Genomic DNA, 24847 nt, shown 5'->3' on the forward strand with positions numbered 1-24847 from the left:
TAGAAGAAAATGCTTTGGCATGTTTGTCAGATTCTTATACAATAGTCGAACCAATTAAAGTGAGAAATTCGTCACTTGAGGCAAAGGAAGCGCATCTTTCTACCGAATCTACTGCAACTTCCACAACATCGGATAAAACCGTAATTGAGGTACTTAATGTGAAACCACAGCAAGCTGTCGAAGCTTGTCATTCTATACCAAATGAAGTTAAAAAATCTTCTGTCTTAGATAGAGAACCCGCACAGCTTGTAACCGCAACTTCGTATAATTTGCCAATGTCATCTCAAAAACTACTAACCAATTCCAATCCTGCAGAAAATTTAAATAAGTACCGCTTTCTCACTGACGTTGTCGTTAGTGATCAATTGGAAACGGTTTCTAACGGTACTATAAAATCGAACGAGAGCACCGAACATTTATACAATATAAACGATAGTGGTATCGAAGCTATTGTGTCGTTAGAAAATCAATCGCAATCAAATTTAAATCTCGTTACCATCTCCACGAAAGTGACATTAGAAACTGACAAGAAAACATTCTCGGAAACAAATTTGAAATTTGGAGTAAAAGAAAAAATTTTTTGTGAAGAAAAAAAATTGAGAATTGAAAGTGAAAAATTATTAACAGAAAGTTATAGGGATTCCATTACGACATTGAAGCCAATTAAGGCTGAAGACATACCTTTAATGAATCGTACTAATGTATCTGAAGAAAAAGAAGAACTCGACTCAACGCTGGCAAAAGAACAACTTCAAATATCAGCAACAGGCAGCAAAGACATTGTAAAGAAAATTCGCGATTCCGATTCTGTCGATTTTATCGCATCCGATTCATCAAAGAGCGATCCGTTGCCAGCAAAAGAAAATATTCAAGAACTAATTGCAAATGCACTTCGGGAGACAGCGGAATTGAAATCAAGTTCTCACACTTCCACACATATTACAGTCGATGTAGAGAAGGAGGTATCGGAATGTACAATCACCGGCCCAGAACATAGACCGACTTCCCTGATTAATGAAGAGACAATTTCGCTAGCGGAAAAAAATTTCTCAGAACTCACAATTACTAATAGAAATGAAAAATTAGCACCAAGTTCAGAAATACTAGAAGCGAAAAAAGAGTCACTTCAGACATCAGCATCAGAAGTACTTTTAAAGCCAGACTTGAATATTCACGAAGCTACTGCAGAGAATTTCGTAGAGAGAATTTCTGTTGTAAGTGAAATTCCAACGCTAGTATCAGAAGTGCTTTTAGCTACAGGCCTGAACGTCGTGCGGTCTTGTAAAATCAAAATGGAAAATTTTTCCGCGAATCAAGCTCCAATACTAGCGTCCGAGGAACCTCTGGCCCCAGATATAAATATATCTCGTAATACTGCCCCTGAAACTATACTAACAACTCCCGGGCAGGAAGTTTCAATACTAAACTCAGAAGCCCTTCTTGCGACAGGACTAAACGTTGCGAAAACTTTCGCTTCTAAACCGGTAGAGGAAAATTCTTCCGTAAGGGAAATTCCTTTTCGAACTTCAGAAGCCTTTTTTGCACCAGAATTAAATGTTTCCCAAACTATCGCTGCTAAGACGGTGAACGAAACTTCTTCCATGAAAGAAGTTTCAATAGTAAATTCGGAAGTTTTACTTTGTGCGGAACTAAATATTTCGCAAACCGTTGCGAGCGAAAAGAAAGACAAAACAGGTGAACTGCCAATATTAGCTTCAGAAGTACGTCTATCGCCAGAGTTAAATGGTTCACAAACTATCGCTTCTATGCCGGAAATTTCCTGCGCTGAAAAACCTAATCTAGAAGAGAATAATTCGGAAATTATTGTTACTAAAGTCGAAGACACTAACTTAGCGGTTAAAAAAAATTCATTAACACAAATTTTGTCCAAAACGGAAAGCATTGATAAACCAGATAACATATCCATGTCAAGCTTTCAGGAGGGAGAGAATGGCAATAAAAATTCATCTAAAGCACATGAAAAATTAAATGATATTTCTCCAACGGAATTGCGAAAAGTTGCTTCGGTGTCGCCAGTCGCTGAAGTGGATATTACTGGAACACCAATCACTTCTACAGAACATAAGCCTTGTGTAAAATTTAAGGAAAATCTCACTGAATTTGCGGTCAGTATATGCAATGAAGCCGAAAGTACGAGCAGTGTGGAATCGCAGCCTGAATGCAAAGTAACAGAACTAAATACCCCAAATAACTTACACCTTCTGAGAGCTGTCAAAGAAAAGTCAATTTGGAATGAAGTGTCCGCAAAAACGGATTCATTATCGGAATCTACGGAGACAATGGAAGAGGGATTAGGATCGACCATAATTAAAGTAACAAATTTGGTTATAAGTGACAATGAAGATGTTAGCAAATCCAACTCTTTGGTCGTTGATAAATCTGAGAACGTAGCAGTAGATCCACCTGAAATAAAAGCATCGATAGATTCCGCTATTCTTTCACAGAGCAGCACTAAAGCAAATGTAATGAATGAATTAAAGACAACTTTGGCAACAACAATTTTACAAGAATCCCGTAATGAATCACAAAATCAGCTCAAAGCGAAAGGAGAAGAAATTGATGAAAAAATTAATGAAACTGAAACTAAAGAATTGAAAACTTCAACTTCGGAGGTTTTAGATCAAGTTACTAATACCTATGAAAACTCACAAGATACATTCCAAGCAAAATTGCAAAATGAAAACTCGTCAACTTTCATTGAGAATAAAGATTCAGAGCCAATGTTGGCAGCAGTAGATCCGGATCTCTGTGATGATATCGCAGATGACTGCAAGGAAAGTATTAGTGATTATTATGTGCCAATGACGACCTCCGCTGCAACAGTAAGACGTCAATTTTTTCCTAGCAATGAAACGCAAGAGGAAAGTAGTAGCTCAATAGGAAGCTCGGGAATGGTTATCAATGAACTTGCGAATACTCTCCGACGTGATGAAACTTTCGAAGTTATATTAGCAGAGGCTGCAGCAATGGAAGTGTCAGTTACACCAACTAATAAATTGATTGAATTGGAGAATGCAAAAACAGGGCGAACTGTAGAAGAAGGCATAAGCGTTAAAAATTTAGGTAACCATTTGGTTTTGAAAAAATTACGCCGACAAGCTTGTGTTTCTAGCGACACAGCACCGAGTTTAGAAGATGATAGCCAAGAAAGCAAAAAAATTCCCACCACTAATGCCTTAGGCAGTATATGCCAGCAATACATACAAGACAAACGACTTTTGGCTGCGCTTGAGACGCGACGTCGTCAAACATTATTAATGCATAGATTTTTGAGTTCATTTGAAGAATCACCGCACAGTTCAATGGAAAATGAACTTATTGCGGCCTATCAATCAACAGTTGAATTAACTGATGCTAATAGTTCACGTATAGGCTCTGTTGAATGCTCCTCCATTAATAGTGAAGATAGTAGCATATGTGATTGTGATAATAGTTATCTAGTAGGCGAACGACAGCATGAAAATTCATTTCATATCTTTAATAATATTCTCTTCTCAGATCAAATAACAAATGAATACTGTTCAAGTAACAACACACCAACAACAGATGAAGAATTCATAGAAATCGGTTTAGATGTAGAAATAGAACATAAACAACAACAATCACAATCTAATCATAATAACAATAATAATAACAGTAATAACACTTATGTAAGACTTGTTAATAACAATGGCAACGCAATCCCAACAACAACACCTAACACTTGTAATAAGAAAAAGAATAACAACGGTAATAATAATAATAATCATAACAAAAATAACATCGATCATCATTATCATCATTACCATCACAATAATACAACGTCAGGCAGAGAAGCAAGCGCAGTTGAAGTCACAACCTTGAAAGCGGAGCAAATTATTATTGGACAGAATAATAAAATAGAGGATTATAAGGATGATGATATTGATAACCAGATTTTAGAAAGGGAACACGTTGATGATATGGTGGCTGTACAACCTAAATTTGTACCAGGTACATTCACAATCAACACTAACAACTGAAACACTTAACAAAGGCTAAACCAACCGACATTTTCATAAACTCGGTGTTGGTGTCTTTAAGTTTCTTTTTCTTTCATTTTCTATTTTTTGTCTTCTTTTTTTCTTCTTTTATGTAATGTATTTTTATTTGTGTGTATTTTTTCACTCACTCTTGATATCATAACTCATGCAAGTGCAAGCGTGTAGGAGTGTAAGTGTAAGAAGTTTTGTCCGTTTTCTCATCAACTGTTGTTGTCGTATAAAACGAAACTACATCGATCGATATGTCTCTCTCTCTCTCTCTCTCTCTCTCTCTTTTTTTTTTCAAGAATTATTTCGAAACTATTTGAAATCCTATTCTTCCGTTATCCTAAAATCATTTTCTTTCTTCTTTTGTTTTTTTGTTTTTTTTTTTTTCATATATGCAAACTTTTTTTAGGTTCAATAGCTGAACGTGAATACTTAAAATGGCATAATGCCGTTGATATGCCTAATAATCCTTATGCGCCGGAAGCTTTAAAAAAACGCATCAATGGTAGCCAAGAACGTTGCATGGATTTGCCGAATATAAGTCCTGGGAAAGAAGCAAATCCTCTAGAACATATAACCAAACAGAAACTTAATGACGAAACGGATAATAAACGAGAAATTGAATATAAAAGGTATGCCCGTACGTCTAACAGAGAGTTATTATCTTATTAATGATTGTTTATCCATTTTAGATACAGTCGCGATTACTATATAAATAACGTTTCAAAATCGAATGAAAGCCCATCGAAATCAGGCAGTGCCGAACAATATACTGAGGTAAATTTAACGAAACAAGCAACTGAAAATCACACATATACTGATACACAGAGATTATATAATGATTGCCATTGGACATTAGCAGCCCCAGTAAGACGTAGCTGTTCCCTTAAATTGCTATCACATAATAATTCTAAAACTAATCATAATCGACATCAAACGGTAACACGTTGTGCGTCCAGTGTTTCACAATACGAGAATACGAAATGTTTTGTAAAAAATTCAAACACAATATCCCCTTTAAAACGTCGTACGGTCTCTATGTTAAGTGTTTGTAGTGTCGGTAGTAGTGGTAGGGGTTCGAAACAATCATTGCATGATTCGAATCAACACTTATGGTCACACTTTGAAAAGCAATTATTGCATAAAGATTTGAAACGTAATAGTTTTCGAGCGACCTCGTCTACTACGGTCGATTTTGTACTGAATCCATTATTCGAGGGTGAATCGAGTCAAAGTGATGGTGGTGCCGATAATGAAAACGTAAACTTTTCCAATAGTAATTTGAAAAAATGCGAAAATACACATGACGATCAGGCCGGGGATTCGGGTGTCGATAGTTGTCTGAATGGCTTTACTGGCAAGGAGATCAAAATGGGGAACGAAAATCGAAAAGATTTTGATAGTTTATTGTTTTAGGGTTTAACAACTTACGAGCTTTTATTTTTTATTTGTACATAATTGAAGAAAAGTGTGCGGGGAAAAATGGTAGTACGGTAATTAAAAAGAAATTTATATTTAAAATTTTGATTCAAAGGGTTTTCTTATTGAGGAAAGTTTATATATAGGGTTTGCTTGTTAACTATAGCTATAAATATAAGAGGCTTAACTAATTTTATTTCAAATTGTCTATTCCACAAATTACAATGCAATAGTTGACTGTGTGCTCCAAAAAAAAAAAAAAAAAAAAAAACAAGAGATTTTCGGAAATACAATGGCAAGACGCAATGGAAAGACGCAAAGACGGTGCTGAAGAAGAAGTAGTTACTTGCTCCAATTGCATTTTGGTTTTTTTTTTTTGTCTGACCCTAAAGTAGACAAAGAGTACAAATCATCAAGTTCCCCAAATTTTTTCTGAAAAGTGAAAAGGAGTTTTTTCCGCCATCACTTGTATTCATCAGCAATATTTTTACACTGTACAACACTTGTAGTGCAGGGTATATTAAGTTTTTGCGGGCATTCATAGCGTCTAGACACACCCACCTTTTATTACACTGATCGATTTAGAAACACTTTCTGAAGATTATCCGTCCGTCTGTCAGCCCGATGTATGTCCATGTATTCTTTTGCCCAGCCTACAGATCGCAATCTTCAAGCTAGTTTGATGAAATTTAGTACACTTGACGAGTTTTCATTCGAAGTCTAGCGCTACTGCAAATGATTCCCATCGAACCAGTTTTTCCGATACTTCCCATACAAAACGTTATGTTGACAAGTTGTCAGTTGAGATCAGTCAGTTGAGATGAGTCAGTTTTTTGTGAAAATTGAATCTGTACATCGTAAAAAAAAAGCCTAATTTTCAATACTTCTTAATGAAAATTCCCTCGTAATAATAATTAATAATTAAAGTGAATTAAACTTCCCAGATTTGCGCGTGTAGATCTATTTTTGGGTTCCCAAACCACATAAGGGTTCTAATGAAAAGTAAGTCTTTGTATGTCGAAAAAGTCTATTTTTTTATATTTTATGCTAAATGTGTGTCCTTAGTAAATCAACCATAGGGAATTTGAATCATATAGATCTATTTTATAGATTGCACCATAGACAGGGGCCCCCAGGAAGACAAAGTATAATTTAAGGTTTGACAAAAGCAAATGAAAAATAATGAAATCGTTAACAAATCAGTTGTGTTTGCTGCATTTAGACCATCCTGACGTTTAAGTATGCTCCAATATGAGGGCCTTCATGGAAGTTACGCTATTTAATAAAAATAATACATCATTTTTGGTGTATTAAACGAAGTGTTGTACGACATCTAATGGTCGCCCTGTGCGAACTACGGAATTCATGGTTGTTAACATTTCAGAGAATGTCGTTAATCTTCCTCTGCGTTTGTGGTTTAGTCTTCTTTAGACGCTTTGACTGAGTTGAATTCCATCTAATGATTTCCAAAATTTGCCATGTTGCCTGAGAGTAAAAATCTTTGGTTTCGTTTTTGTGCTTTTATCTTAAGCAAGTCTTCTAAAAAGCTAGAGAAATCTTAACCTAATAGTAAAACACATAGAATTTATAGATTTTGAAATGATTGTTTTAAAAAATCATATTTTCGTTGGTTTTTTCTAAAAATCTCGGCAAGCTTAGTCAGCTAATGGGCTGCAAATCTTTCGTAAAAAACATTGATTGTTTTAATGGCCTTACAGATGCTTTGGGCTTTGTAGGATACGTGTGTGAAAGAAAGTTTGTACTCCTGAGAATTTTTGGGGCTTTTACCTAAGGGCTACAGAAAGGCTGCCTATGTCAAAGGAATCCCTAGTAGAGTGTCTTACTATATTGTCCTCTCCTTCAATCCCTTAAAAGATGCCTTTAGAAAACGTTCGTATTCAGTGGAAAGCATTTTCAAACATAAACGCCGGCTGACAATATGAAGCAAAAATTTGCTAATGTAGCTTCATCTCAAGGCGACTTTTGACGAAGAGTTATGAGGATGAGAGTGACTTCCGGGTGATTCGAGAGTTTCGTAATGCTATGAATAAAGTAAAAATTTTGGAAGAGGAATATTTGAACATGTTGTGGTACTTTTATTGCAGAGTAAGGGGAACAATATGAAAAAATTTATCGTAATAAGAAAAACATGTACTTTTCTCGTAACATGATTATTCGAAGCGACCCATGGAATAATTTCTGCAGTTTTCATTCTTAGAATGGGTGAGAATCTAATTCCAATTTATTAAAATATCTCCACTAACATAACGTTCAGAAGATCAGCACATATGATGTTTTTCATAATTCAATTCAAAGCTTTTTCGTTATAACAAAAGTTTGCTTTTCTTTTCGTCATAAATTCGACCTTCGAGCTCCTCAAACATCCTGCATACTTCCCCAGTGATAGGCACATATATATATATATATACTAAAATCTGCAGCAAACAAAGCATCAGCCCCAGAGCGCCTTAAATTGAAGATGACTCGCGACAAAAATGCTTTTCAAAAATAGTTTGTTTTTTAGATATACATTCCTCCTTCGCGGCCTTAACCTATTTACCTCGCTTTCATTGCGAAGAATTTCCCGAAAATATAGTTTGTATTTGGGCTTTTGCAGTGATTCTATCTAGATGGAAGTAGGTTTTATAAAATTGTAGCTTCCTTCTTGAGGTTTTTATTGGTGTACTAAGATTCCAAAATTTTCTATCAAGCACGGAAGAATGCATTTAATCTATGTTTACAGGAAATATTGGCCATATTTAGTTATCTAATTGAGACTTCGCGCTAGAACCTTCATGTAGGCAGTTAGGTAAATGCCTTGAGAGATATTTGAAATCTTTTATCCTTTTAAACAACTCTTTGTGGAATTAAGGCAATAAAGTGATCTACTAAATTAATGTTACCGATAATTTTTGCTCTTTCACACATTTTTGTGTCCCATGGTCTATATGCCATTATTGATGGTAAATTTACAACATTGTCTTATTCTCTCAATAAATCCTACCAAAATTGAAGATTTGTACAACTATAGGTTAGATATACGTAACGCTTGTGTACACTTATGTTAGCCTCTTTGTTCTCTATGTTTTTCTGTTTGTCACGACGTCTTTATGGTCGACCACGAGCATCCATTAAATATTCAACACCACTTTGCGTAATATAGTTATTCACAACACCTCACTTTTTTGTCATACAAAGGATCAAACGGGGTTGCGTTACATGTGAAGTGATCGAAAAAACGATCCAATTCGAGCCATTTTCAAGAGCGTCCTTCCTTGGAACAAAACATCTCAGTTTACCAACTTTTTCTAAAATCTCTAAAAAATTGCGAAGTATAAAACGAAACTGCACGGATAGATATCGCAGACGACTGAACAAACGGTCGGACACATAGACAGACATGTTCAGATCGATTTAGAAAGTGATTGATGTAATTAAAGATGAGCTGTGTCGAATAGTTCGGCATGCTTTATACATTTGAACAAACATAATATACGCTCGCACTATAAATAGTGTAGACTAAGGTGAACGTATCTCTTGCGAATAAAGGAAGCAGACGTCAATTACGTACACTCTCAGCATTACAGAATATTTTATTAAATCTGAGAGTGTCGTAGAATCTAATTTAGCTTGCCCTTCAAATCAATGACATTTGCATATCTTACGCACATTCTAAGATCCCTTTGTAAGCAGACAACTTCCATTCCTGAATACTATCTTTAAATGTTTGTGTAAATTTTGGATCAATATGCTCTCAAAATAAGACCTTGTTTTGCCTACTATGGATGATCTATAGTCGTCAAGTAAATAGTACTTTTCTGAATCTAATTCTTGCAATATCGGATGGTCCCTCTCCCGTACTAAGCGAAAAAATAATACGAAAAACGGACACAGTTCCTTACGAGCCTATCAAAAATATACACACTTTATAGATTCCCTTTTCGTTCACGTTTCGAATTGTTTGTTCTAAAGGGACGGACAAGTGTAGTTTTAAAAATGTATTTGCTTAAGGTATTCTTTGATTTCACTAACTTCACTACCAAGCCGAGAAGGGATCTTGAAATTGTTGAATATTTTTTCGAAACATTTCAAACTTAAAAAATTCTTATTAAGGTTTGGGAATTATTTAACTATGTCAAAGTATTAGTTGAAAAGCAGAGTTGATTAATGAAAGACGTGAGGCTGCTTTCTCGGATTTATCTATTAGTGAGAGAACAATCAATTTTTGCAAAATTTATTTTTTCAAATTTCAAATATATACATTTTAAAGAAATTTTGTGGAAATTTATAAAAATTTTCCATAAAAAATTTTGTTGAAAAAAGCCATATTCTTCCCATTGGTTGGTAAAAAGAAAAGTTAGGGAAATTAAAATCCACTCCATAACTCCTACTTTCTTTTTCTGTTGAATATGCTGAAATGAGAGATAGGTTTGTTTCTAATTTACCTAATATTTTGTTATGATATACCTTTTATCTTTTTATATATATGTATGTATATATATAAAACCATATATATAAATATAATAATATATTCCTTAACTATATATATGTATGCATTTACATATATCCTTAAATTGACGCCAAATCTCTGAAGATTTTAAAAACTATTAGAAAGAGAAAATCTCTCTCCTCCGGCCCCTACCTAATTAGAGTTTAGTAGCTAGTCATGAAAACTGTGTTTATTTCAGTGAAAAACGCATAGAGATGTGAGAGTTGTTCTCCTTTACATTTCGCAACCCAACCGGACTACCCTACATATATATATATATACGTATACGATTAGTGCCATTATTCTAAGGCTAACCTTGAAAAAAATTTCGTTGAAATCAAAAGAAAAAAAGAAAAAATTTATAAATATTTCCTTTTAAAAAAGAAAATAAAAAGCGAAACCATCCTTATCCTCATTTGTTTTTTTGTTAAAAATGTAATTAATTGATTAAAATTTAATTTTTTATTTCTATATACAAAAATTTTGTTAATAGTTTTGTTGTGTTATCCTTGATTGTGTTTAAAAATTACTCTATTGCTAACTATTTTCAGTTAATTATTGTTTTAAATAAAATTTTAAAAGAAATTTCTTTTCATTTTTGAAACCAAGAGAAACAAATGTTTTTAGTAAAATTTCTTTAGTTAAAAAAAATAAAAAATATTTGTTCTATATGTACGAATCATGTCGGGGGTAAGTATAATGTTAACCACCGCTCAAGACGAGCACTTAAATGTAGCTTCTGCTACATATAGATATTTTGACTCTTAAGTGGTTTCCCGTTCTCGGTGGTATTTTCTTATTACGTTGGTGGTTTAATGTTTTTTTTTTTTGTACTCGACTCTCTTTTTTTTTATTATTCATTCATTTTGTTCTTTGGTTTGGAAGAAATATTAAAATTAAAAAAAAAATTCTTTTTTCTTCAACAATTTTACTAACAACATTTGTTTCATTAGGTCACAGATATAGATTTTACTCTTTGTATGGATTATTGTGTGCGTGTGTGTGTGTGTGTGTGTGTGGGTGTATTAAGCCTTTAGTATTAACATTTATCCCCACACTAATCGTTACAAAATTTCTTATCCAAATTCGTACATTAAAACCTAAATATCATTAACTATTTAATTTGCTTTTAATGCACTAACAAAACCAATTTTGAATGCTTTTCTCATCCTCGAACTATTCTCATTATTTTGGTAATGGGAAAAATAAAATAAAAAAAAAAAACAAAAAAAAACTCCTAAATGTTAGGGCTGCACAACTCTTAAAGCAACCAACAATTCACCCCCACCTCAAAGTAATGATCATCAAGATGTTTTATATAAAGCGGTACCGGCTCAAGTAACGGTGGCGGACGATATAGGTTCATCTATAGAAAATATTTCACAAAAATCCCCAAAATCTGCAAATACTTCAACCAGTGATGATACCGATACAGTACGTATTTATGATTTCAAGAAGCAGGAAACGATTAAAGTGCGCTCTGAAGTCACCCCCCAACGAAGTGAAGAAGAAAAGGGCAAAGAAAATGCAATGCCAACGGCGGACAGAGCGAAACAATTGAATTTCAATCGATCGGAAAGCGTTGGTCGCGGTTCAACACCATCAGCATTTAAATTTTTACAGCCTAAAAGAAGACTAATCGACCCTAGTCATGTAATGTCACTCGACGAGGATGAAAGAGTAAGTGAGAGGGCAATAAAAAAAAATTTTACAATTCCAACAAAAAAAAAATCTTAATTTCTGTATCTATATATTAAATATTTTCAGCCCCTTGTAAGTCCGATGGTAGATAAACCGGTTATTGAGAAAGAAGTAGCTGAAGCCTTGCCCTCCGTCAAAGCTTTGGCAAAAGCGTTTCTCTTATCTTCCTCGGCGTCACAAACTAGTCAAACGGAAAAACCTGATACCAAAAAGGTAAAGAAGAGTAATATATCCCTCCCTCCCCCTCCCTCTCCTTCCCTCAAGAAAAAAAAAAAGAAGCAAAATATTAACAAACAAGAAAGAGATGATTCCGCAGATATTTCGAGATTTTCCTGCGTGGCACGCGTAACAAACTTTCCGCCTACGTAGACACTGCCTTTAGATATTTAAGTCTTTGCAGGGGTTTATAGGTCACAGTTTATCTGTAGAAATCGAATTAACATTCCTTCTGTGCATAAATCCGTAGAAAATGTTCGATTTCTACTTCTATGGAATTTTTTAAATGAAGAAAAAAACCATTTCTACTAAGTTGAAGACAGTCAGCTTTGCGAAGGAAAAGGAATCAAAACCTAGCATGCTTTTTGTCTTGACAATTTTTGAGCAGCGCGGCTCACCTACGCAAAACATCCAAACATAAGGCTTATTGACTATTCCAGGAGCACAACCGCGTATTTGTGACGCGTTTCTACCCTTCTAAAAAAAAATAAGAACAATTTTTTGTTTCGACCTTGAGCTTAGTATCTATAACAACTTAGAGACATGTCGAATATATGATAAAGCATCTCAAGCAAAAATGAATATATGTTATTATAGGATCTCTCGCTTTGTCACAGTCGGAAAAGGGATCTAAATCTTAACGATTTTTTCTTTTAGGCCAAAATATCGCCACCTTTGGTTCAAAAGAAATCTATAGGCCCGGGCAAATTATCTAGTCGCCAAGAAGCCGATACAAATGAAGATGCTACCATAACCTCAGATTTGTCTTCTTTAGACACGTAAGCGAATATCATGTCTCACTAACTGCCTCCAAATTTATTTCTTAAGTCATATTTTTGTTCCATTTCAGTGATCCATCTATTGTTGAAATCACCAAAGATCAAGAATGCGAAGCAATTAATAATAGTACAGCAACAACGACAACAATACCGGCACCATCAGCTATAAAAAGCTGCCCGAGCAACACGAATACGGTTCCCGTACGGGAAGGTGTCCTTAAAAATAATATTGCTTTCTTTGAGAATTTAAAGTTTAAGTAAATATTATACAAATATTACGTACGATTCGAAAAAGGAGAAATTTTTGAGAAAAATAAGGAAATTAAAAATTATTTTTTTTTTTAAAATAACAATATTCTCCAATAAATAAAAATAATGTCCTTCAGTTCGCTTACGGCGTAGTGGAATATTTGGTTTGTTCTAGATTTCAATTTTAGCAAGCGGTGCCATTGTTTTCCTTGTTTTCTTTACTCATTTATTTATTTATTTTTTTTTTTATAAATTTATATTTACATATAAAACTATTTATCTAATTATATTTAAAGTATATTTATATATATAAAATAAAATATATATATATATATATATATATATATATATATATATATATATATATATAAATATATATAATATATTTTTTTTTTTTTTTTAATATTATTTTTTCGGAAAACAAAAAAAAAAAAAAAAAGCTAAAAAATATATCAACAAAATTACGTAGTATTATGAATTTATCAATTATAAATAGATAATTAATTTTTTTTAATTTTTAGCTTAAAACTGTTTTTTTTTTCCAAAATGTAAAGGCTCTTGAATGTGCTTTTGTGTTGTAAAGGCAAAGCAAATATATAATAAATAAATAAAAAAAACAAAGTTTCTTTAATATATTGAGTAAATTAATCTGGCATTGCCTTGACAGCTATACGTGAGCTTAGCAAGACGTGCACTGATTTATCCTTTTGTTATATGGTCATATGGAGTCGATGATCCCTCTTCGTATGTTACGATGGCGGTAGGAACGAAGTGAAGCAAGAGAAAGGGACAACGAAGAGGCCGCAGTTTCATGGAATATGTGGCCAATCGAGCTAAAAGTTGTACGTTTCTGTTACTAAATAAACGCTTCCTGCAACTTTTTTGACGTTTTTTATTTAGAAAAAGTTATTTTGATATTATTTCTTCTCCCTGTTCCTTGTTGATGGGATTTTTCCATTACAAACTTTCATGATATTTGAGTCAAAAAAATATGTCAAGTAGGTTTTGCTAATATTGAGTCATCTGTTAAATCTACTAAAAGTTCCGTAAAAACACAGTTGAAAGAGTTCTCATGCTCAACAATTTGGAATGGCGCGGCTAATTTTTTCTACCTTCCTTCAAAATGAAAGTTTTTGTTAGACGTTTGAGCATTGTAGGCATGTCCTTTAAAAAGCTTATATCGCTTCCAAATTCTTTTGCAAATTTGTAGACGATATCTTCATTTTCGGGAGAACGGGAGAATGTTTATACTACAAATACTACACAGTTCCGCAGACAGAGAGATGGACAGATGAGCATGTTCACGTCATTCCAAATTTGAAGAAGAAGAAGCCCAAGAATTTATATGGGATTTTTAAAATTTGCTTATCCGCCTTATAAAGGTATTGAAAAAAATCAAATTTTCATAGACTTTAATATTAGATAGGCTTTCTAAGCCTTAACTTTAATTCAGTTTTTATTACATTCTTCCTTCAAAGCGTACTTTCAGTAAAGAATGATATAACGCTTAAGTCAACCATGTACTTATATGGGGGCAAATTTGAAATTTGTTTATTCTCCATTTTATTTTCGAGCACGCTTCGGATCACTTATGGGAAATTTCATTGCTAGGATAAAAAAGAGGCGACATAGTTTGGTCCAATTTTAATTTCAAATTTTAAACGGTCAATATGCCATCAGCTCATCGCTCTGAGCGCATAAGGTTTAAGCGAAGTTAAGTTTTCAACTTACAATCATTTTACAAGAAGACAACAACAGTTTTTCTCATTTTAAGCAAATTCTTTTTTTTTACCTTTATTTTCATTATATTGTCTAGAGTGAGATAACTATGGTATATCCTTTCACATTCTTTTGTCACATTTTATCAGCGTTTAAAACAATTATTTAAAAGAACCTAAAGTTCGCATCTTATTCCGCCACAGCCTGTCTTCACAAATCGTGAAAATGCAACTCTTCTAGAGCAGGAAAACATTTGCCAATATCTTCAAAAAAGAATATAGTCGAAGTTCTCTTAATTCTTTAAACGGAAAATTTGAAATCAGTTTCCGAAGGACCGTAATCAGGCAGAGGCATGATCGAAGCGTTTGTAGCTCTTTTAAATTACTAATGTTAAGCTTTGCGCGCAGATAGTCGATGTCAATTTCACTGGCGCATGGTTTCAAGAAAAGATGCCAAAGATGCGTGAGAGCACTAAAAACGTATTCTATTTCTTCATCCGATATGAATGAGCGCCCATCGCTAAACAAGCATGCAGACAAACTCTTTGGTCTGGTTTGGCCAAGAAAGCTTCAATCCGGTTACAGTTTTATTCAATGTTGAGTGTGCACTTTACCGAATGCTTTCCGGGCTTAATCCGTCACCCTCGTTATTAGTTTAATTGTTAAGCAAAGTTCTCCGCTGTTTCATAGGAAACTAATTGTCCTAAGTACTTGGACCATTTGCGTCCAATCAATTCCAGCGTATTACCACGAGTCATAAAACTGTGGTTTTTAGGGGAGCCTCCTTTGGAAGATATTTTAAAATAGCGCTTTTGTATACACCGTGACCCAATGATAAATCCAACGCTTCCAATTGCGTAAGTCCTTCAAAGGTCCTTTGCATAGGAAGTTCCCTTGGCGGGCTCATTATCGGTCCTGGCAAAGGAAGAAAGCACTTCAGCCAACCTAATGAGGAAGCGTGAGTTGTCAGCACGGTAAAAAAAGGGCATAGAAGGATCGCTATAACAACGATTTCACTCTTCTAAGATTATTTTAGCCATTTGAGTGCAACTCGACAACAATTTCGGTACTGGAGATGTATCGGGTTGAAAAGATGTCGGTAGGCATGTTCTGCGCCAGAATACTTCCAGCAGTTTGCCGTATGAGTAAACTAATGAAAACTGCATTTCTCTTAGGTTTGGCAAAAGCTTGTTGAAAGAGTTCCAATTCCGGGAAGAGTCAGTTGAATATTGTTAGACCCCAAATATCACCCAAATATCGCTGTATCTCGCTATCACCGTCGTCCCAACGCAAATGTGCGTGCTCCATAAGTTCGCAAATACCTTTTAGACTTTATATGGTAACGATCAGTTTCGATTTGCGCTTAAGTGTGGGCGCATGAGTCAGTTAGGCCTAGTGCTTGCACACTAAACGTGTTTGCAGCAAAACTCCAACTATTGAAAATTCGTAATCACACTTCATTCGGCAAAGCGGATGCTGTGACTTTATCACTCTTTACGCCCTGAAATGGTAAAAGAATATTCGGTATTAACGTACGTTAATATGAAATCTACGGACAGAAGATGAAAAAGTTTTCATAAAAGCGTTTCTCATATAAAAATTCCTAAGCACCTGAAAGCTCAAACAATGGCAAACAATGTTCGCATTTCATTTGCATCAAAAGTGAACACTTCTTCATTCTTGTATCTTCCCTTCACATTATACAAAACGCGGAAAAGGCTTTCATGATCCTTCTTTAAGGCAAGCATTACCATATTTTTTGCCTGTCGGTCTCATTTACGCATTTAATCAGAGGTCGACAACTAGAAATCGTATAGCGCTCTTATTTATAACACACGCGAAGATTGCGCACTGAGTCAAGCCCTCTTTCGAAATTAGAATCTGTTTATGTAATGGGAAGCCATCATTCATACGTGAAAACACCTCGACAAAGGAAACCTTATCATTAACATTGTAACGAACCGGTCAGTTACTTTACGTTAAAATTTTAATTTTCACATTTTCAACACTACGCACTTTCTTTCAAACCGTTCCAATAGGTTACTTTCTTACCTGTTTATCGTCATGCAATTCGTTCAAAGGGGGACCATGATTTGAAGAACATGGGGATAGCTGGTCAATTACTTCGCACGCATTATCACTGTCCGTTTTTCCTAAAATGGAAGAAAATAGACGATAAAACAAGTAAGTAAAGTATATGGGGTCGTGACTGAATCTCTTACACTCATCAATGTTATTATAAAAGAGACCAAAAAAAAAAAAAAAAAAAAAAACTACATTTTCATGCTCTATAATATTAAGTACGCGCGGATGTTTTTGATTTTCAGAATAAGTATTGAGACTTTTATGATGAGTCTCATTATATTTGAGTCTCATTAATATTAGGTTTTTTCGCTCGACAAAAAGTGAAAGCTTGTTAAACCTAGTCCATTGTCCAAACATGAGAATTCTTTTTACTATTTTGCACTACTATATATAACGCATAGTAAAATATAAAAAAAAAAACAAACAAAACATTATTCCAGTGGACAAAAAAATTAAATAACTTCAACAACTAAAAAGACATAGAGTCTTTAATATTGGGTTTTTTTCATATACGGAAGGATACAAAGGAAAAAACAGAATATTATTAAGGATTAATATTCCGTAGGGTATCCTTTTTACTTAATAACTTCATTTAAACGGTTTGACATATTTTGTGTAATTTATCTTATGTAGGAAACAGGGATCTTTCTCCATTCCTCTTATAGTCTGTTTCTCCGGTCTTGGGCGTAAAGTGTTCAGTACTTCCACACACTAATCTAATCTCTAGTCTAATTTATCTCACATATTTTGATGGCGTTCATGCCTAGAGATGTGGGAAGAGGGTGAAGCGCCTTGCAGCAGTTACATAAGAGCCGCTCTTGGATTAAGCAGGACTTAGGCTTGAGGTCATTGTTTTGGTAGAATTTGGTTGTTCCAAAACACCAAGTTTTTTCTCTCTTTCTTTCAAGTATTCCTTCAATATCCTTAAAGAACTCTACTTGTTTAGAATGCCATTCACAAATACTAATTTTCCAACTCCATTGCTATTCTCGCCGTACACGAACGTAATATGAATCTCAGGCTACAATTTGCCAGGGGAAGCGCCCAAATCTTAGTGGAATGAACTTGGAATCGTGCTTTTCGTGTCCTAGCTTCCTGTTACGTTCTTGTCCCAACAGCTTACGGCGAGCAAGGCAATGGTCATGTTACAGTTTAGGTATACATTGGAGACAATGGAGACGGAAAATTGGTATTTATGGATGGCGTTCGAAACAAGAAGAGTTATTTAAGGATGGTGAAGAGAAATTTGGAAGAAAGTATGAGCAAATTTAGTATTTTGAAAACAACTTATTTCTACTTAGATAACGACCTCTACCAAAGTCCCGCTTAATTCAAAAACGGCTCTTATATAAATGTTTGCAAATTGCTTCGCCCTCTTGCCAAACCACCAGGCATGACCACTATCAAAAATATTTGGGATGAACTGGACCGCCATGTGCGAGAACACACAACCCTTTCCACCCAAGATTTAAAGACTACAAGAAGAGTCAAATTTCTGTTCCCTACACATGAGGAAATATACAAGATATGTCAAAACGTTTAAATGATGTTATTGAGCAAAACGAATACCGTGCGGAATATTAATTTTTAATAATATTGTGTTCTTTTTCTTTATATCCCTGCTTATATGACAAAAAAAACTCAATATTGACGATCCTATGCTTTTTGAGTTGCTCAGGTCATTTAATTTTCTTGTCCATTGTAATAAAGGTTTGTTTGTTGTTTTTCTTTATATTTTACTTTGTATTCCCCAGTAGTGCACAATAGTAAAATGAACTTTTATGTTTGGACAATGGACTAGATTTAAGAAGCGTTTACTTTTTGTCGAGTGAAGAAACCCAATATTAATGAGACTCACTGTATATGTTGCACTGTATTATAACAAAGCAAGAAACACGGAAAGCTAAACTGTTCACAGCCGGCCTTGTACTGTCACTGTAACGCAGTAACGGGGAATTTGTCATGATGTCGGAATGTATGGTCTATGAATGACTATGAAAATCATTGGCTTTTAAAAACAATTCGAACTATTGCGGGATGAACGCTAATTTTCTTATGTTTTCTTAGATCTTTTCCACTATGAACCGTTTTTTATTCATTTGTTACAATTCTGCTAATATTTCATTGTTCACGCTCTGTTGTTGGCTGCATGACTATCGTACCTCGGTGCTTACTTTTTGTAGTATTTGTTTTGCTGTAGTTTTGTATAACACTTTGAGCAATAGGGCGATTAATCCCTGCTACACTTCTTAACTTTATAAACACTTCTCTACTCTCATGAGAAATTTCTTTGCGCTTTTATGTATTTTGTGATATATTAAGGTAAACAAACGAAGAAACTCACACCCATACGAAAGCAAGTACAAAAACTAAGTTCCGTAAATTAAAAATGTTTTTTTTTTCCTTGGGAACCGTTGGTGATGTGTTTTCGCTGCCTGTGCACTATTTTGCGCTATTTTTTGCATATTTTTGTTTCATAATTTCATGTTAAGTCGAAAAAGAAAGTCTTGAATTTAATAAACGGGTTTGTTTCTTAAGCCACTTATGGTTTGACCCTCAACCTATAAATGCCGGCTTTAATAAAGGAATTCTTCTTCTTTCTCTACGGTACGAAGACTTTATTAGGCCTTTGTATACACTTTGCGGAATGTGAAGCTTTCTTGTTGGCGTTGCAACCGTTTTGATAACTAACATGATTATATCTTTTGGTGATAGTTCATATTTATCCTACACACATGCATACACACTGTAGAGAAAGTGCGTATGATATGATTTTCGAAAACTCTAGTCCGAATGTTGTATATATATGTTGTATAATGTGTATCAAGCCAAACCCTGCTTACACTAAAACACAAAAAAAAATTATTGAATTAATTTTTGACTTACAATTCCGCTCTTTTCAATTTATTATAAGGTAATGTTGATCGGTTCTAAATACTTCGAAAATAATTTGTAGCCTAAACGTTTAACTTTAGTTTGCGCTTTACTCGACAAAGTAACATTTTACACTAAATGTGTTGTCATTTCCAACTTGCTTTATGCCTTAAGCCTATGTTATACATTTCATTTTCCTTTCTATTAATTGAGAAAAATTTGTTTTTATACCCATCACCGAAGGATTAGGGGTATTATCAGTTTGTCAAATCGTTTGCAACGCTCAGAACGAAGCATCAGAGATCCCACAAAGTATATATATACTTGACCAGCATCAAATTCTAAATCGATTTAAGCATATCGGTCTGTCCGTCTGTCCGCGTGAGTAATGTCTGTTGTAAACATTCTCCTGGCCGCAAAAATGAAGCTATCGCCTTCAAATTTGGCAGAAACATTGGAAGTTCATTCATGCAGATTGTTATTGAAAATCGACGAAATCGGTCAGAGGGCACGTCCACAGCACCACGTAAACTGAGAGCAACACTGTTTTTCAAAAGGAAGGGAAAATAGCTTATTTGCTCATCATTCATAAACTATAGCAAACAAATGTGCAAAAATTTTAATGCATATTCTATAGGCGATGGTATAGCGTTTGTGTAAAAAAATGGAAAAAATTGACCACGTCTACCTAATATTACAGTGTATCAACGTTTAATTGTTTTTTCAATAATTTCGAAAGGCCCAGAAGCAGGCTTCAAAAAGCCCATAAAGTGCACAAATTCTTGGCAAGTTTCAAATTCGGAATGCACCTAAACTTGTCCGCCTGCCCATCTATTTGTTTGCACAACTTTGTAGTATTTGTGGTAAACATTCCCCCATCAGCGAAAATCGTCTACAAGTTTGCAATAGAATTTAGAAGTGATCTAAGCTTTTCAATGGAAACGCCTACAACGCCCACATTCTTTTGTCTTTTTGCGGGGAAAACGGTGATGGGTACAAAAGATTCGGTCCCTACTGAATTAAAATTTTTTACTTGTTTTTTTTTTGTCATAAATTCTTCACGAAAACCTAAGTACCTTTTAAAGAGAGAAAGAGAGAGAGAAGTAATTATATAGAGAATCCGAAATTTCCTACTTTGCTTTAAGTAGACCCTGATATGACTATTCTATATAAGATATGCGTAAAGTCTAAACGAAATTTTACGAATTCGCTTTGTTACAATATTTATCCATTTCTTGGGATTTCTTCGTAAGTGTTTTACGTTACGAAAGTATAAGTAAGGCTTTTGTGTTAAAACTATAGACATTGTTTAATTTTGACTTTTATTGCTTAACAGTATCGATGAAAAAATTCCTTGTTAAGCAAGAAAAAAACAAGTAAGAGGAAGTCAGTTTTTGCGACAATCTAATCTATGGCAAAGTTGAATTTCTGAATAGATTTTATCTGCTGTCATATAATCGGGTTCTTCTTACCCGTTACTAATATAAAATATCTGTTACGTAATATATAATGTCATCATCCGTAACGGCTTCATCTTGAATCATTCTTGTTATGAGTCATTAAATTATACTCCGATATGATTGAAATTTTAGTGTACACCTCAAAAAAAAGTTGTACAAATAAGATACCGCATAAAAACAAGTTTGAGTGTGTTTGTGCACCGCACATGAACTACAAGATACTGCGATTGTAGATATAGTCCTTTCGTTGTCATTAATCACTTTAAATAACTTAATGCACTCACTTCAAACGCCTTGCATTCTGTGGCAACCTCCTTGTTCATTATCCACCCGCGCCGCTTCATATTCTGAGGATTCGTTTTGAAACAAAGTCGGACACAGCTGTTAAATATCCTACACCACTTCGCCTAATATAGTTATTTGTTTGACGACTTTTGAAAATAAGGTGTTAAAAGAAGTTAGGCGAATCGTTAGGTCCCTGTGCGAAATGACCACTACACTGCCATTGGAGAACAATTTTCACATCGAAACATTGGAGACATTAAAGCTTATTTCACCAAGTAATGCAGGCGAGTCAATAGCACCATTTATTACTTTGATTACGAAGGAAATGCCAAGAGCAAATCTACGTTCGTCGATAGACGGTAAGGACAGCAGAAGCAACCTATTTTCATAAGGTCGAAGAGAGGCAATCGGATCCCTACCCAAATTCCTAAGGGCAAACAGGAAGAATTGCTTTCGAACAGTTTCAATTGAATCTACATAGCACAAATATGAAGATCGCACAACAGAGGCATACTCGAGTACAGGTCTAACCAAACACATGTACAGCCTTTTCGTAATGAAAGGATGATCAAGCTCTTTAAGATAACACCGCATAACTCGAGAGCGCAAGATTTAAGTACACAAGATGGAATTCCATCAGGACCAGGCGCACAACTATATTTTAGGGAGCTCAAGCCTTTAAAAACGTCACCTTCAGCAATAACCAAATTAAAAATTGAAACCAGGTTAGTTATAGGATATGGGTAGTTTGCGGATAAATCGGAATTAGCAGTCGAAAAGTAGCGTCGGTAGTAGTTAGCAAATAGATTTGAGATTTCGAAATCATCCGAGGAATCAGACCCATTAAAAGAACTGAATTAGACACAAACAATTACTAATGATACTATGCCGCTTGCGCTGTACATTCGCGGTAGAAAAACTTAATGAAACTTCCGTTACGATTCGTAATGATATTCACTACGGTATCATTTAGTTTTCATCATTCGGAAGAAGTGATTAGGAAGATGGAGGTAAATGAAATCAAAACACAATCAGTTTGGTTTGTCTATTTTATAAATATATATTTTTTTTTTTTTTTTTTTTTTTTTGTTTTTTTTTTTTTGCCTTTTATAATTTTTAACAATAAATTTAATAATAAAAATGTTTATAATGACATGTCAGTAATAATAATAAGAGTTCATCGTATATGCGTATGTATTTATAAGATAAGAAATTTAAATGACTTGAATAATTAATAATGTTTATTGATTTGATTTCAGGGTATGAGTGTGAATATATTTAATTGCAATTATTAGATATTGCGCCGAAAATATATATATATATATATTTATATATATATGTACGCATGTGTGAATAATAATAAGTATATATATATATATATGTATATATATATATGTATATATATATATATATATATATAGGTTATAATTATTGTTTAGTTTAAATTAAAATTAAATATTTAACAAAAAATTTTGTTGAATATGTAAATTTAACTTTCGTTTTTTTTTATTTATATATAGGATTTTTTTTTTAGTAGACAAAGTACGCTTTAGTGAAAACTCAAGAAACGAGACGTGAAATGGTGTTTTTGAAACAGCATGACAATTAAAAAAAAAACTAAAGACTATCACAGGTTAATATGTAATTTGATTGCATATTAATTATCAGAAATAATAATAATAATAAAAAAAAAAAAACAAATATTTAACAAATAATAAAATAAACGTCAAAACTTAAAAATAATGCAGCGAGAATTTCCTTTCTTTTTCACTTTTCACATTTTGCGGTTTTTTTTTTTTTTCTTCTTTAGGAAAAGAATGTACATATCTATATATATATGTAAGAAAAATTCAGCTAAATATCTAAGAAATTAATCTACAAAATAAACTTTTACGTTTAATACGAAATTTTCCAAATTTCCTATAAATCAAATTTAACTGACGAGCTTTAACCACATCATGGAAAACGATCCATTTATCAATTTGCTTGGCTTACTGTTCGCCCCCCCTCATTCGTGGTTCCAGTAAAATTTTCATAAATAAATATATGATAAAATGATTTGTCGGCGTAAAATTGAAAAAATTTATGCTTATGCCAAGAAAAAAAAAAAAAAATATTAAGGATAAATTTTTACTAAAATTTAATTATTAGACAATTTAGCTAATTTTAAAGAAACAGTTTTTCCTTCTGCTTTAAGGGAAAATAGAACTGTTCATCACAACGTATGGCTTATGATTTTCATTATTTTATAAAATTATGAAGGGGTAGTGTTTTTATATTTATATTTATATTTATTTTTACATAAGATGGCGATTTTCGAAATTTCGTCATCATTATCCGTTCCCTCTAAATTCGAAAAAAAGTTTTTTTAACAAAGATCTTTTCTGTTAGTTAACATAAACTTTATTCAAAATTATAATAAACAAAAATTGGGTTAAAAAAAAAAAAATGAAGTTCAAAATTCTTAGATATCCATCCTTGCTATATTAAGTTTGTCAAATATCAATTTTTCAGCAATTTCTCATAACATTTTATTTAGACATTTGTTTTTATGTAAGTGAAACTGAAAAAATTTTCCTTATTTTTTAAAATATTTTATCATTGTAAAAAGAAAAGTTATGAAGACTGAATTGCGGTTACGCCCAAGCTTTTTACATCATATAATTCACTGACATTTCTCTATTTCCTGTCGCGTATTTTCTGTAATTTCGTCTCGTTTCTTCTTTAAGAGTGCAATAATAATGATAACATTAGCTGGAATAACATGTGAAAACCATAATAATGACCCCTTAGTCGGATTACATACATATTGTATATAGCTTTATTTTTTCAATATTTTGAAGAGGTTTTTCCCTTTTTTCTTGCGGAATTTGCAAAAATCCGTATATAGGTACAGCTAGTTATACAGCTCAGACGATACACAAGGTTTAATTTTTATAATCATTAACTTCCTTTTGCTTTGTCTATCCATGTAATGTATGTAATTTTGAAAATCTTGAAGATTCAATTATATAAATTACCAGAGTTGCATTTTTCCTTAGTGGATTTCTTTCGAATAAATTATTTCAAATCCAAATTGTTAGCCAAACTATATTGCCAATCAATTAAATCACTGCACATATATTCATTGAAGCACAAAAAAATATTTAAAAAATGTTTCGTGAAATAAGAAATTATTTATATAATATAAACATTATATATTTTTAGCTGCATTATAACATATATCAACTGAGCTTGATTTTCGCAAACAAAAAAAAAAAAAAAGTACTACTTAATTTTTTATTGGAAAGAAGAAATTTAAAGCAACAATTCTTCTTCACTTATGTTAAAAATAAATGGAGGATTCAGCTGAGTTATATATACACACATATACATATGTCAAATATATATATATATTATATTTTTTATATATATATATATATATATATGTCAAACATTAATAATTTTTGTATTATTTTATTTCTTGATCACTAATAAATATATATCTTCCTTTCTTTTTTTTTTTTTTTTTTTTTTTTTTTTTTTTTTTTTTTTTTTTTTT

At 33.2% G+C, this 24847-nt stretch overlaps 2 protein-coding genes across 6 annotated transcripts in view; one reads left to right on the forward strand and one right to left on the reverse strand.

The window, feature by feature from the left end:
• LOC119641360 overlaps positions 1-12923 on the forward strand; it is a 90757-nt gene extending 77834 nt beyond the window's left edge. For 4 of the 5 annotated variants that reach the window (XM_038039951.1, XM_038039950.1, XM_038039952.1 and 1 more), the window contains 6 exons: positions 4441-4663; positions 4724-4808; positions 11188-11619; positions 11707-11853; positions 12514-12635; positions 12707-12923. In XM_038039951.1, coding sequence (XP_037895879.1) covers positions 4441-4663; positions 4724-4808; positions 11188-11619; positions 11707-11853; positions 12514-12635; positions 12707-12896 — 1199 coding nt within the window. In that variant the 3' untranslated portion in view covers positions 12897-12923. The remainder of the gene's footprint in view (positions 1-4440; positions 4664-4723; positions 4809-11187; positions 11620-11706; positions 11854-12513; positions 12636-12706) is intronic. The other variant, XM_038039949.1, reaches the window with a different exon arrangement.
• A 1153-nt stretch (positions 12924-14076) lies between these two features.
• Positions 14077-24847, reverse strand: part of LOC119641390 (general transcriptional corepressor trfA) — a 39240-nt gene continuing 28469 nt past the window's right edge. The window contains exons 3-4 of the transcript XR_005247825.1: positions 16655-16755; positions 14077-16103 (exon numbers count right to left, since the gene is read on the reverse strand). The gene's annotated coding sequence lies outside the window, so the exon portion shown is untranslated. The remainder of the gene's footprint in view (positions 16104-16654; positions 16756-24847) is intronic.

This window comes from Glossina fuscipes, unplaced genomic scaffold (genome assembly GCF_014805625.2).
Source record: "Glossina fuscipes isolate IAEA_lab_2018 unplaced genomic scaffold, Yale_Gfus_2 148, whole genome shotgun sequence".
NCBI classification, from domain to species: domain Eukaryota; kingdom Metazoa; phylum Arthropoda; class Insecta; order Diptera; family Glossinidae; genus Glossina; species Glossina fuscipes.